The following is a 15,198-nucleotide window of genomic DNA, read 5'->3' as shown; positions in this document are numbered from 1 at the left end:
TGCTACAACACATTTGAAAGTTCGGACTATGCTACAGGAAAGATTACTTGGGGCAGTTACGAGGTTTTTTTGGGAGGGTTATTGTCTATTTGCTACTGTATGAAAATCTTTTCAGATGGTTGCCTTTGCAGAATCTGTTTTACTTATCCAAGTCTTTTTCTTTTTCTTTAGATATTTCACGCTGTTTATGAACCTTCTAAATGACTGTAGTGAAGTTGAAGATGAAAGTGCACAAACAGGTGGCAGGAAACGTGGAATGTCTCGAAGACTGGCTTCGCTACGGCACTGCACTGTTCTTGCTATGTCAAATTTGCTCAATGCGAATGTGGACAGTGGTCTTATGCACTCAATAGGTAAAGTAGTTAGAGATAACTGTGCATAAATGAATACATAATGAAGACATTGGTATTTAATTTATTTTTACATCTTCCTTAGTAGTTCTGGGTTTTTTTAATCAGGCTTGGGCTATCATAAAGACCTCCAAACAAGAGCTACGTTTATGGAAGTCCTCACCAAAATTCTGCAGCAGGGAACAGAATTTGATACGTTAGCAGAAACAGTGCTAGCAGATCGGTTTGAGAGATTGGTGGAGTTGGTTACAATGATGGGTGATCAGGGGGAGCTTCCTATTGCTATGGCTTTAGCCAATGTGGTGCCTTGTTCTCAGTGGGTAAGTTGATTCATGCATTTTATTTCCTACGTTTTTGAAAATATTAAGACTTGAAATACAAATGAGTGCAAACATTAAGGGTGTAACAACAGTCTGCTAAAAAGAGATTAGACCTACCGTTCATGATAGCTAGCTAGCCTTTCCTAGTATATTCTTGAAAAGTGTACTGAATATGATTGTCAGGGATCTTGATTATAAACTGCATTTTTATAGTAAATTTTTAGTTAATATCTAGGAATAATTTTATATACAGTTATTGTAATAAATATATCTGGGCTGGTTATTTATTACAGATTGTGTGTGCTGTAATGCAGACAAACAGAACTGTATTTGCTCCTTTAGATTTTAGCAAGATGAATTGGGCTTTGTTATATAGCAGAATAACTGCTTATCTATCTGGACTAACCATTATGAATTTGTATGACTGGATATCATGAGGCAGATTTTTAGACAAGCAATAGCATAGGAAAGATGTAAACAGAGATTGTATGTGCTTAATTTGATATTTACATGCAAGACTCCACAGCAAATTTAAGGCATTAGTACAAACTGCTTGGTGGTTTTTTTCATAATTCTTTTTTTCGTACTTGCTTTGGCTCACTGCTAGTCAGATTAATGTTTCATTGCTTCTTTTAAGGATGAGCTAGCTCGTGTCCTGGTCACACTCTTTGATTCCCGGCACTTGCTCTACCAGCTACTCTGGAATATGTTTTCAAAGGAAGTTGAACTAGCAGATTCCATGCAGACACTCTTCCGAGGAAACAGCTTAGCCAGTAAAATAATGACTTTCTGTTTTAAGGTATACTATCTAATCTTTTCTCTCTGCTACAGATCACTTCATTAACAGGAAATGTTTATTAATCTAAAAATACGAAACTACCAGTCTATGGTGTTAAGCACTTGAGTAACTGGATTAGATGAAAATAGTACAGAGTTGCCTTTGGGTCTCAGTTTAAGTTAGTCTCAGCTCTCACATCTGTTAAGTTTAGGGAGTTTTGCTTTTAATGTTTTAACATTTGATGAACTAGTTCTTTCAGATCTCTTATGCTCAGGCCCAACTAAAAAATACAAATCCTCCTGGAACTAACCTTTTGCAAGAGTTCATGACTCAACCAGTTAGGCTTAAGCTTACAGTTAGTCCTCTTGAAAGTTTCCATGGCAATAAATATTTCATCTTGCCTAGTCTGTATATTCTGCATTGTAAAGAAGAAAACTGTCGCAGTAACAAAAACGTTTGCAAGATTTGTAGATTTCAACAGAAATTAGTAGTTATTTAGACAACGTAACTCATTTGATACAAACATCTAAATATTTGTAAAAGTTTTAGTTATCTTAAAGTCCTTTCCTAAATAACCCTCAGTCATAGTAGGGCTCTTTAAACTTCTGACTAGTTTAGTTATATGAGTGATTCTGGGGCTGGTACCAGCTTGAAGACTGTTCTGGTGGTCGTCTTGTAACAGGAAATTTAAAGATGGGAGGACAAACTCTGATGTCTTGTTTATACTTCCATTTCAGTTTAAATTGTGTAATACTATACAAACAGAAATGGGGTGTTGAGTCACTGTGCTTTTAAGAAAGAATCCCATCTGGTTATTGTAGTTATTAAAGTGACCTACAGTTTTCTCTAAATTGGAAATTAATCAAAATACTTGTAGACATTGATCACAGGTATGTTTCAGAAGTGAGACTATAGTATAGAAACACCAATTTTACAGAAATCTGGCTTATGCCAAAAGAAATCAAATGTTTTCTTTTGTTTTTCTTTTAACACTCACAGAATTTTGGAGTGCTGCTGTGAATTGCCATGTTAATCTGGCCACCTATTCTGATTTTCTTTCTACACAGGTATATGGTGCTACATATTTGCAGAAGCTTTTGGAACCTTTATTAAGGACTGTGATCACATCCTCTGAATGGCAGCATGTTAGCTTTGAGGTGGATCCAACAAGGTTTGAGATTCAAGGGGGGGAGCAAATGTATTTATTTGTAAACATGATTCCCAGTCATTGTAAATATAATGGGATTCCTTTTTCCTTGTTGCAAATATTTTTGTCATACTTTCATACTTTTCCACTCCTCACTTTACCAGACACATTAATTGTATCCGCAATCCTTATACCCAGGGAGAATTGTACAGAGCTGTCCAACACAGCGAGATGAGTTTTGCTGCATGTCCTCTAAGCCCCGAGAGAGTAAGGAAGATAGAGAGCTCTTGCAGGACCTCTTCTCCTACTTGCTACTTCATACTTTTATGTAGGCCACTAATGTGGGGATTTCCAGTAGTACCAGAAAGCATCTGCTTTAGGTCATTGAATTAATTACAGAAGCAAGATGGAATGCGTGCATGTTGTGTGTAATTTTTTTTGCTTTAATTTCTCTTATATCACTTCAAGACTTGGATTTAGTAGCTGTTGTTCTAGTGCTTTGAATTATCTCTAACTCTTAGAAAAACTTTAAGTATTCATCTTCTAATTAGCTCACCAAAATAGAGGCCTTCTTTTTAATAGTTTAACTCTCAAATGTCTGTGTCTACCTCAAAAATTCCTTTCAGAGAAACCGTCAAACTGATAATGTAATTATCAGTTGGAATTATGTATGCATGTCTTTGTATGGAATGGTGTGAGAGAATCCCGCTTACAGCTGTCTGTTTATTACTGAGTTTTAAATGACCTTATATTTGTAACTTACATGGTTTAAAATATTGATGGATCATAAATATTTTGTAAGATTTCTATTTACCCTGGGAAATAAGGTTACTACCAAACATACAAGTACAGCTAGTATAATTTATTTGATTGCTGGCCATACATTTATGGGTCTGTTTCAGGCTGGAGCCTACAGAAAGCCTTGAAGAGAACCAGCGGAGTCTTTTGCAAATGACAGAAAAATTTTTTCATGCAATCATTAATTCTTCTTCGGAGTTCCCACCACAACTTCGCAGTGTGTGCCATTGTTTATACCAGGTATGCCTGCAATGGTTGCCTGCCCCTAAACTTTGGGTTTTGTTTTTATAATTCTAGCAGTTTGGAGCTTGGTCCAGTAGTGGGTGCACAGTGGGCATTTCTTAAAGACTGTTTTCAGGTGTTTGTTAAATAACAGGAATCTAAACATAGGGACTGAATGGTGTTTTAAGACTTGGGTTGGCAATCAGGAGGTGACTAAATGTTGGTTTTTTTAAGGACTTGAATCACAGCTAAGAACTCAGACCTGATAAGGCAGCAATAATCTCTGCTTTAGCATCTCTGTAGGAGGCTAAAGATTAACTAGGGAGGTAATGGTTATACTTGCTTTTATTGGTTTATCATATGGGCCATCTATAGGGAAGGCAGCAAAAGAGGAAAATAAAAAAAAAAAATCACTGCTGCGTTTAGAGAATGCAAAACTCTGTTTTGAATATAGAAAGAGTGTACTTGTTTACTTTTTATACAGGATCAATTAAATCAGAAATAAAGTTAATTATCTAAAAGTCTTATGGATCACGGCTTTGATAAACCTTAACTTTGTGAATAAAATAGCTACTTGTGCAGTTACTAACTCTAGATAGTTGTTCTCTTCATAAAAATAGAGGCAATTTCTTCAAGAGCATTTTTCTCTGAAGTAAATTTTTCCAAAAATTATCTATGAAATCTATTACTCAAGTCATTGCTCCAGGATTATTATTTAGTTGTCCATTACAGGTGGGCACAATCTTATACTTTCTGCCTTTGATAGAAAAGCAGGTTAAAAAGGTTGTAAGATGCTCATAAGAAAAAAAACCTGAATGGTCTTCAGTGGGACCACAGTAGTTAGAAGTCCTAAATTTTAGAAACTGTGGATTGAAGCTGAGTATAATGGAAGGAAATAGACATATAAAATGCTGTTGGCTGTATTTGGTAGAGAATTGTTTGTGGTTATATTTGCTTCCCTAAAGATGATAATTTGCGGGTGAGGTCAAGACACTGCATCATTCAGGCTTTATTCTGATCACACTCAGTGCCATGTCTCGTAATCATGTTCTGAAAGCAGGAGTCTCTGGGTTGCTGTGGAGAACGGTAAGGAAAGCCATTAACTTGTACCGGGAAGGAGGTCCACTGGCATATAATTTGGTAAATAACATTAGCCTTGTAACTGGGATGCTGCAGATGCTCTGTACTTTTGAGGATGATAGTTCTTGTATTTGAGAGGTAGAATGACAACAGGAATACATTTTGGTCTATGAAGTAAAATATCTTCTGTCTGCTGTGGGCAACACATTCTGATGGAGGTACTCTTGCCTGTCAGAGACCTGGAGTATGTTATTGTATGCAAAGGGCTGATGTACTTTGATTAAGCGGCTGACCAAGCTTTTTGCAAACACAGAGTATTGAGCAGTTCAGCAGGTAAATAGGAGGAAGAGAACATGGAAGAGACAGATAAATGTATTTAGAGAGTTCTTTTAGTGAGGCAAATTACAGAGACTGACTTCTATTTGTGGCTAAAACTTTAGTGCTGTCACACAAACCTTGGAAAGTTACCCAGCTGGGACCACCCTCTTCTTGCTTGTTTCTGGTATCGTTTATAAATGATGCTTAAAGAGAAGAAACCTTCCTGAGTGGTGCACTGTCCTCTGTAGAGTAAGTTCTATAGTGGTACCCTCCTGGCCGCCTCCCATACCTGCATTCCCCGGCCTCCATCCCCAGCTCCTCTGCTCTGTCCCGTTTCTGCTGCTCTCTATAGCAGCTCAGCAGCAGGTTGCTGAGCCCAGTATGCTTATAGGTCTCTCTCTTGCTCTTTGTGTGTTTCTGATGGATTTAGCTGCTGCTAAAAATTCCAGTGGGGGATACTCCTGCTGCCCTCAGGGCTCGTAGGAAATACAATTTCCAGTCCTGTTGGAGGACTGTCACAGAAGAGCTGTGCCTGGCAGAATATTTGAGCTGTAGTCTCAGTTAAGTGGTCTGGACGAGCTATTTTTGGCCTTTCAACCATGGAGTCTGTATCTCAGGTCTAAAGTAAAGCAAGGAAAATAGCTTTTTCTGAGCTGTGTGAACCAATTATGAGTAATAAAAAATTCTACACAGTGTAGTCTAGTCCTATTTTTACAGTGAATGCTGTATTAATAAGTGCAACTACTGCAATTCTCAAAACTTGGAAGTGAGAAACAGTGAATTGTATGTTGTGACTGTTGTGGATCTTGGGTTGTTATTGTGAGCTGTTGGAATGAATTAGGCGTGCAAATGATGTGCCTTTATTTCTTCTATAACCACGTGTAGAAATGGCTTCTGAAGTCATCAGTTTCTCTTTCCGACAGTGGTTGTATTCAGGTTGGCGGGCGGTGGTTTGTTTTGGGTTTTTTGTTTGTTTGTTTTTTAAATTGGGAAATGGGAGAGGGCAAGTTGGTTTCCTTCCAGTTCACATGTTCTGCCACAGTCTCACAGATGTTGAGTATTACTGAAAATGTCACACGCAGCCTTGATTGTTGCTCCTGTTACTTGACGTTACATTGTCCCACATCTCTTCCTAGAATTGCTTTTATATGCTGTTACGAGGATGTATCAGATTCATTTCCATTTCAGTGATACATTGCTAGAAATTATTTCTATGCAAACCATTTTTAATTCTTACATGAAATGGAATTACTTAAATGTACTCACCAGCGGGCAGTGCCAGAGATTCTTCTATGAAAGCATATCAAGTCTATTGGCTTTATTCTTGCCTTTACATTTTTTTGGTAACAAGGGTAATTTGTTCCTGAAAGAGATGATTTACTGGCAAATACACAAGTGGTATTAACTGATACTCAGCTTCAACGTTTACTATTTTAACTCTTTCTAGTAATGCTTATTTTTGCATACAAATGTTTGTTCATCACAAATAGTATAATAACTCATCCTGTACTTTCAAATTCCAGAGAGTTCTGAAGAGTCTGGCCTTTATCTGAAAGAAAGTACAATTAAAATCTGAATTTTTGGGGGTATTAACCCACTTTTATCATAAGAACCAAATAGGTAGTTTTTATAAGGTAACTTCATTTTTTGTAAGGTGAATGTGTTTCATCCCAAGCAATAGTGTAATAGTAAATGAGACTGAATTTTGCAGTGTCTTTTTATGCTTAGAGTTTTAAAGTAAATGTGTGTGCAAAAAGTACTCATCAGGTGTGTTCTGTAAATGATTTGTAGCTAATTTTAATCAATGTAGCAACATTATGGAAACGGTGTATTTAGTTGGATATTGGGGTCTATGCTGGCTGGTGTTTCTGTTACCAGAACAGAGCCCTAGTAAGTGTTTTCATCTGGAAACATCAAATAACTAGTTATCGTGACAGATTCACCCTTGCTCATTTTCAGGTAATGTATGTTCAGGAGTGTTATGTGGTCACAAACAGGCCTGATCAAAGTAACTCATACAAAGAATTTGTGCTGGCTATTGAATAAAAACCACACAAACACGTGATTTTTCTTAATAAAGAGAGATGAAAATTTTACTTCCTTTAAATGCAGTAGCCTGATGCATAGAGTATGTATATGCCTGCTTCAGAAGCTAACTGTAGAAATTACACAAAGTCAGAAATTTGGCAGAGGCACCATTGGTTTAAATATTAACAAGTCCTGCACAAATTTGAACTATTTAATTTTAGCTTGGTTAGCAGAATAGCTTTTACTGTTGTGTTGTTTTGTTTTGTTTTTGCTTTTTACCCTGTCACATTCTTAAGTTGTAGAAATTCTCTTCCAGTTCCAGTTTGTGTGATACTGTAAAGATGATTTGAACTGTTGGTGCATGCTTGCTCTCAAACTGCTAAATATTGCTAGCTTTCTATCGCTACAGCTCCAGGTGTTGCTTGCTGTAGGGCTTCTCAGGGATGCTAATTTACTGTTACAGCTAATATGAAGGATGTAGGATTGAGCTCCAAGACCAAAATTTACCTCTGTACAGGGGAGCAGTGCACAAGGCTGATGTACTACAGCTTTGCTGAAATCCTGATGGGAAATGTGAGAGAATGTGATGCTTCTTGGTGGGTCCCATTGCCTTTAAATGAAATGCAGAAATAAGCACAATCAAGTCAGATATCTTGATTTGTAAATCTATAATAAATTAATGTAGACCCGCTGGCTTTTTTCTTCCTCTTTCCACAGAGTGTTTTATGGCAGTGTTTAGCTATTAAAGTAGTAATAACCATGATGATTCACAGATCTAACTAAATTGAAGGACACACAGAGAAACATTGGGAAGATTTAAAACTCTAAATTTATTTTAAAAGTAATATGTGTTTCAAAGGTATAACACTTTACTATTTTTACTATTAAAATTATTTGGGGATGGTGAAATACATTTGAAAGCTGAATATACCATTTAATGCCCAATATTGTATATTATGAGCACATTAATGTGGTTTGACTTTTAATCTAGCCAGAAATAGTAGAAATGATTGAAACGCAACATTTGCTTGTTTTGTATTTAGTGCTTTGTAAATAAGATGTAATAAAATTGTGGAATAAAAACTCCATCATCAGTCTTTAGTTTATATATTTCATTTTCTGTTGGTTATGTTTGTTACATTTTACTGTGTAATTTATGTACAAGTCAACATTGGTTTTTTGTTGCTGTATGTAGTTGGTGCTGTGACTTGTTTGTGCTCATCTCTGTTCTGTAGGCAACTTGCCACTCTCTACTGAATAAAGCTACCGTAAAAGAAAAAAAGGAAAACAAAAAATCAGTAAGTTTGGAGACCTTTTTATTAGCCATTTCTTTCAAAGCACAACAGAAATCTTTTGCTGTTTGTTCAAAACATCTTCACTTCAGTCTATTTGACCTCACTGTAAAATCATTCTACTAATTCTGGCACAAAATAGCTTTCATTTCAATTAACACTGGAATTAAGTTATATTTAAAATATTCTCTGTGTGCCTATTTGAGTAAACAAAAGACATTTTTAACACTACTGCTTAGTATTTAATACTCTGATTCTTCTACCCTTGCCACCATCTTCAAATTAAAAAAAATGCGGAAGAAAAATGTTTTCTTCGGTTTGGGGGAAAATCTGAGTCTGTTTAGTTGTTTTAACACTCTGGTTGATAACTTGACTTCAGCTTGCATCCTGGGAGAAGAACAATTAATATATATGGGTTACTGAACAGAAAAGAGGCTTATATGACTTGTTTCTGATATATTTTCTTTTGTTTGCCTTGTGACTAAGCAATAAAATTTAGCACTTGTATTGGTTTACTGAGAAAAGCAGATTTCCCATTGCAAGTAACTTGCTGTGTTAAAGAGTTGAGATGTACATTGCGAGAGTGGTGTCATTAAATGTTAAGACTTATCCTTTTCTTTGACAGTGACCTCAAAATATAAAGTATGAATAAAGCAGAGGCAGAATGAAAATTTAAACTTTTATTAAATACTCCCTTATTTTTTCCTGTAACTGAGCAGAATAGTAATCATGTTTAAATGCAAAATCTGTGTGCAAACTAGTATTTTATAAGAAAATACTATCAGTAATTGCATCACAAGGTAACTGAATGAAGTTGGTACTGAACCAAAGTGATTCTTGATATATTATGTATGTACTAATGGCTTTATCTGTTTTAAGAAGTGTGATTTGAGATTGCACTAGTTATGTTTTGAATTATTTTAGTAAAATGGGGTTTGTTTGTTTTTTATTTATTTTAAACAATATAACTTAAAATACAAAGCTTGCTAATATTATTCTGTGAAAAGGTAGAATCTGACTTGTTTTGATTAACCATTGTTACTCATAAGATAACATACATACAGATATAGACTCTTTATAGAACCACATGTAGGATATTTAAGAACTTTATTTTTGTCAGGGAGCTTTATCTTTAACTTTTCAAAGTCAAATGAAAGATATCTAGAGAATAGACTATCCTTTTAGTAATACACAGTTGATTTCCTAAAAAGAAAGATTTCTTTTTTTCTTACAACATTTTCAGAAAGATATTTTTTTTTCTAGATAGCAAAGAACAATATTTTAAATCTGTAGTTCTTCTAGCAAATTCCTGCTAAGTGATTTTTGGACAGTGTATGTATAGGCAGGGAAGTAGACCAGCCACTCAGCTCTGGCTCATTCTGTCTTTCCTCCTTTGGCAAATCTGTTGAGATGGGATGGTTCTGAAGAGTATTTCTACAGATAACTCCTTCCCACAAATTTAAAATTACTCCTGAAACTTTACAGCATAAGTCTTACTGCTGGAGAGGCTGTTGTGATCAATAGTGAAATTATAAATACACAAATAAAAGACCCACTCATTTAAAAAGAATTACCTGTATTTGATGGAAAGACTGTGCACACCTGAGTACGAACATACGGCATTTGTCTGCTTCACTATCAGTGGCAGGGTCCTGGAAAGAAGTGGTCTATAACTGTGAAATATACCACCTTATCTTCATCCAATAGCTATTGTAGCAATTTCACCCTAGCAAGAAGGTTTGTGCGAAAGCTGAAGTAAAGCTAGCTAGTGTCTGATGGCCCCCTCGCCCCTTACTCATTTCCCTCTCGTTCCTGGTTGTCCTATGATGCAAGACTTGTCAAGGCAGGAGAGTCCTACTCAAATGTATTGAGCTTGATTGGCATGGAAAGAGTGCTTAAAGTTGGATTACCATACAAGGCTTTTCTCAGCTTGCTTTCCCTTTAATGCAAAAACATTCTTTATAATTCTCAACTTCATAGGTTGTTAGTCAGCGATTTCCTCAGAACAGCATTGGAGCAGTTGGAAGTGCGATGTTCCTTCGGTTCATCAATCCTGCGATCGTCTCCCCTTACGAGGCAGGGATTTTAGATAAAAAGCCTCCACCAAGAATTGAAAGGGGATTGAAACTCATGTCAAAGGTGAATCAATAAATATTTTGATTTGGCCATGTTATATGTTCTACCTGATTTAGTTCTGTTCTTTGACTAGTATGAGAAAATTTAGGTAAACTTGTAGTTTTTTGTAGCAACCGTCATGTTTATTTAAAGTGCGGTTTCCATACTATGTTTATGCACCATGATGTTAATGTTATAGCTCACAGCAATGTAAGTATGGGGAACAGTCTGTATGGAAAAAAAAAACCACCACTTTGCCAAAATTCTGTATAAGATAACAATGCCTTCTGGCTCTTCACTTGAACTTCTAACCTTAGTTGAAAACAAACAAAGAAACCAGTGTAACTTTGAGCCCAGTGAGAATAATGGCAGCCAGATATTGATTAACTTCATACTAGCACTAAAGAAGTGGTTTTTCCTATCTTTAATCTCATCTGTTATTACTTCCTGTAAAAATTAAAAAAAGGTTTAATGATGGTGTACAAATTCTGTGGCCTGTGCATATTATCAATTTTAAATGTTGAGAAATTACAGTTTTCTTTAAATAGGCATAAGCTATTGCTTTTACATGTCTGTATAATTTCCAGAAGAAATAGTTAACATTTAATAAATGGTGGTTTTGAAAGATGATTTATTTTCCTGGTCTAAACTCAAATAAAGTTCATAAATAAGGCAAGTCATTTTCTAGTATTTAAAAGTATGTGAAAGAAAATATTTTGAAACTGAACATATTTTGAATTAGTTGGCTTGTTGGCCTTTTTTTGTCTTGAGGATTCGCAACAAGTTAAAATGAATATTTCTGACAGTGAGGTTACACTGACTACCATAACAGTTAATACGTTAAACCTTCATGTGTCTTTACCATCTTTTTATTATTTAGATACTTCAGAGTATTGCCAACCATGTCCTGTTTACAAAAGAAGAACATATGCGGCCTTTCAATGATTTTGTAAAAAGCAATTTTGATGCAGCACGAAGGTAGGCCCTTTGGAAACTTGCACAAAGAGTCTGTGTCATGTGTAAAGAGTAAGCGGAGAACGTTCTTACAGCCTTTTAATTTACATTGAGTCTACTTGGCAGATTTCCCTTACGTGCTTATGGTTATTACTGGTTTTGAACTCTAGGTTTTTCCTTGATATTGCATCTGATTGCCCAGCTAGCGACACTGTCAATCACAGCCTGTCTTTCATCAGTGATGGCAATGTACTTGCTTTGCACCGGTTGCTGTGGAACAATCAGGAAAAAATTGGCCAGTACCTTTCCAGCAACAGGTAAGACTTCAGAAATATTATGAAGAAGGGAGTCGCTGATGGGAAATGAATATTTGGAAATACTTTCAGATGCTTTTGTTATTACTACTGAGAAGAATATTGTGGCTGAAAAATCTTACATTTGGAAACTTTTGTCTTACTGACCAGCCATTATTGGGAACATGCCTAACATCTTTGCTGCCCACTTCACTGCCAACCTTTTGTGCAAGTGTATAGTTGTCTTATCGTTTGTAAAAATTGTTCCATGTGTAACAAACACTTCCCTTATTTCTTCATTGAACACTTTTCTTTTTTTTTTTTAATTTTAAAAAAGAAAATCTAGCCTGTTCAAGGTAAGGAAGGGTAGTGGGGAAAAAAAAAAAAGGAATTGCTGAGCAAAGAAGGACTTTTCTTTTAAGTAATATGCTGTTTCTAGGGACCACAAGGCTGTTGGAAGACGACCTTTTGACAAGATGGCTACTCTTCTTGCCTATCTGGGTCCTCCTGAGCACAAACCTGTGGCAGATACGCATTGGTCCAGTTTAAATCTCACTAGTTCCAAATTTGAAGAATTTATGACAAGGTAATGAGATTATCGTGGAGGGCGACACACGTTGTGGGTTTCTAGACTTTAGCATGTAAGGCAACATAAGTAGTTATTAAGACTCCAGCTTTCGTTTTGAAGGGCAGTTTAAAAAGCTGGGTCTATATATACCTTTTAGGTTTCTGAGTAGATTTTAACTTCAAAAATTAAATTGAGAGCCAGAGACGGCAGTAACATTTGTGATTTAACAAAGGTTCAAGACTGTGAACTTAATACTTTTGTTTAAAGATGCAAATAAAGAGGGTTTGGGGGTTGTTTTAATTTTTTTTTTTTTTTTTTTGGAAAGGCAGTTGTGAAAAGTTGATGTCAATGTACTGCTTTTTAGGCATCAGGTACATGAAAAAGAGGAGTTCAAAGCACTGAAAACATTAAATATTTTCTACCAAGCTGGGACATCAAAAGCTGGCAATCCTGTTTTCTACTACATTGCTCGGCGGTAAGGAATCTTTCACCTTCCCTGTCTGAAATAAACATGTAAAATCAAAATTCTCAAGTGTATATAAGAAAGGGACACCAACTTTGTAACAAACAAGAATCTGAAAATAGCTTATTTGTTGAATTTTGGTGACAGTATTTTTTAATTGAGTTGTTCCCTAAATCAGAACAGTTGTAGTTTTTCCACCCAGGAGTATGTGAGTATCTGTGGAAAAATACCTAAAATTTTAAAGACATTTTATTAATTTTTCACTGTCTCAAGTAAACGACCTCTACACCACATTACTGTTAACCCTTTATCAGTGATTTTAGCATCTTCATTTTCTGAAGTATAAAATGAGTAACAAGTTAAAGCATGGGATAAAATTTCTCGAAATGGTCCCTGTATCCCATTTTAAAGAGTAATACAAGCATTTAGAAGTTTCATACATAGTCAAGACCATGATGTTGTTTCACTTTCACCATTATGTTCTAAGTGACAATAATACCATGTTTTTGGAAATGATTGAGATCTGTGGAAATATCACTAAAGTAATAAGAAAAGCAGATGTTGATGTGTGAACTTTGCAAAAGACTGTGTTTTTCCAATAAGGCAAAATTTTGAACGTTTTAAGGTTTCCCTACTCTGGAAGATAATGATTCATAATGAGTAACATGTGCTGCAGTATTGAAGAATTTGGGAAGAACATCCCAAGATAAATATTAGCCAGTTTATGGTCAAATAAGTCACAATTCTCTCTTTAAATTAAAAAAAAAAAAAAAAAAAAAAAAAATTAAAATAAACTAGTTTTATTTAAATTAATGTTTGCAGTCGTAAAGCTGCAACTAGAGTAAGAATGTAACTGAAACTTGATATTTCAGTCTAGTTATTAAGTAACTGCACTATAAAATCCGTGGAGGACAGCACGTTCAAGAGTTTCCATAGTAATTACACTCATTACTAAAAGTCATTCCTTAGCCTTTTTAAGAAAAGGAAAATCATTGTGCTCACAGCCAAGTGCAACCAAAGACAGAACTGTAAAGATAAGATTAGAGCTGTTGTACCTTTTCTCTGTGCTGTGTTGTTGGTGCCTTTGCTTTTGGTAATCGTTTTGCTGGTGAGGTGTTGGCTGGCAGCAGTGGGACTTATCATTTTGGCACCGGCAGGGTGCGTGGTGGTGCTGCCAAGGTCTGTGAAGTTCTCACCAGCACTGGTCGTGGTAGTGAGAGTCCTGATGTCAGTCTGGCACTTATGGATGCTGGCAGATCCTGTATGGATGTTCGTGGTCGGATTATTGCCAACGCATTTTGTGCCAGTGGGGCTCTTGGTGTTGCTTCTGCTGCTAGTACCAATATGGTTTTTGCTGGTGGTAGCTGAGTTCATGCTGGTGGAGCTGCCTGTGGGACCAGTGCTGGTAGAGTTCATGTGGTTGCTTTGGCTCTTCCTGGTGCTTCTGTTGCTGGTGGGGTGCTTGTTTGTGATGCCAGTGGGGTGGCTGCTGCACCAGTGGGGTGCTTGCTCGTGGTACCCTTGCTGCTGATATGCTTATCTGTGGCATGGTTAGGAATGGTTGTGGTCCCTGGGGAGCTCTTGCTTGAGCTGCTTGTGGGGGAAGGCTGGGAAGAGAGCTTTTGATGGTGGTGCCAGTGTTGCTGTCCATGGTGTGCTCCTTGCTGGTAGTGGCACTGCTACTCATGGTGCCAATGGTGGTAGTTTCATTGATGGTGCGGCTTCTGGCAAAAAGTATTGTGATCTGAGGAGATGTCATCAGCGGGGAACCTTCTGCAGACCCTTTGAGTTCATGTAAGAGCATGAAAACAAGCAGAGGAAACCACTTCTTTAGCAGTATCTTCTGTTTGCGTTCAACAATTTAAATCAATAATCAATACACGTTTGCAAACAAGGCGTTCTTCAAATTTACATATTTCAAATGAAAATCATACTCAACAGGCATGTAAGATTTTTTCAATTAATTAAAATTTTAGATCCTCAGTTTTATTAATTTTCATAGTTTTTCATTGTTTTGAGTAGTGCTTTTTACTCTGTAGATTGAGTTACAAACTTACTTTCCTGAAAATCTGTGCTCTGTTACACTGTATGACTTTTGTCATTTCCCCTCAGAAATTTTCAGACTTTCCAAATAAGGAACAGTTTTAATGATTGGAAAATTGTATTGTTTTACCACTGAATAATAAACATACCTTATTCCAAATTCAGATTGGAGGCTAAAATAATGAGCAAGCTTTGAAGAACCTTTCTAAATATAACCTCTAACTTGGTAGTTGAATTCTGCTACTTAAATATGGTTTCCTAGCCAGGATGCAATTAGAGATCCAACAAATGAATATATCTGTTCACATTTCTTTTGTTTTTGATTTTCAGAGCAACAAACAAACAAAACTTCTGTTCAGTATCAATGTGGAAGGTAAACTAAATTTCAAAACTGTTTCCTTCTGGAATTTTGTATAGGCATGCCAAAGG

General features: G+C 36.2%; 1 protein-coding gene across 3 annotated transcripts in view; it reads left to right on the top strand.

Moving 5' to 3' along the window:
* NF1 (neurofibromin 1) overlaps positions 1–15,198 on the top strand; it is a 105,320-nt gene that overhangs the window by 37,281 nt on the left and 52,841 nt on the right. Inside the window, exons 26-36 of one of the 3 annotated variants that reach the window (XM_076354854.1) lie at positions 172–353; positions 459–670; positions 1,308–1,469; positions 2,516–2,619; positions 3,498–3,633; positions 8,277–8,339; positions 10,314–10,472; positions 11,329–11,426; positions 11,573–11,719; positions 12,135–12,281; positions 12,628–12,738. In XM_076354854.1, the coding sequence (XP_076210969.1) occupies positions 172–353; positions 459–670; positions 1,308–1,469; positions 2,516–2,619; positions 3,498–3,633; positions 8,277–8,339; positions 10,314–10,472; positions 11,329–11,426; positions 11,573–11,719; positions 12,135–12,281; positions 12,628–12,738 (1,521 nt within the window). Of the gene's footprint in view, positions 1–171; positions 354–458; positions 671–1,307; positions 1,470–2,515; positions 2,620–3,497; positions 3,634–8,276; positions 8,340–10,313; positions 10,473–11,328; positions 11,427–11,572; positions 11,720–12,134; positions 12,282–12,627; positions 12,739–15,198 lie in introns of those variants that run through there. The other 2 variants (XM_076354855.1, XM_076354856.1) reach the window with 2 other exon arrangements.

This window comes from Aptenodytes patagonicus, chromosome 17 (genome assembly GCF_965638725.1).
Source record: "Aptenodytes patagonicus chromosome 17, bAptPat1.pri.cur, whole genome shotgun sequence".
NCBI lineage: Eukaryota > Metazoa > Chordata > Aves > Sphenisciformes > Spheniscidae > Aptenodytes > Aptenodytes patagonicus.
This window is presented reverse-complemented; position numbering and strand designations above follow the sequence as displayed.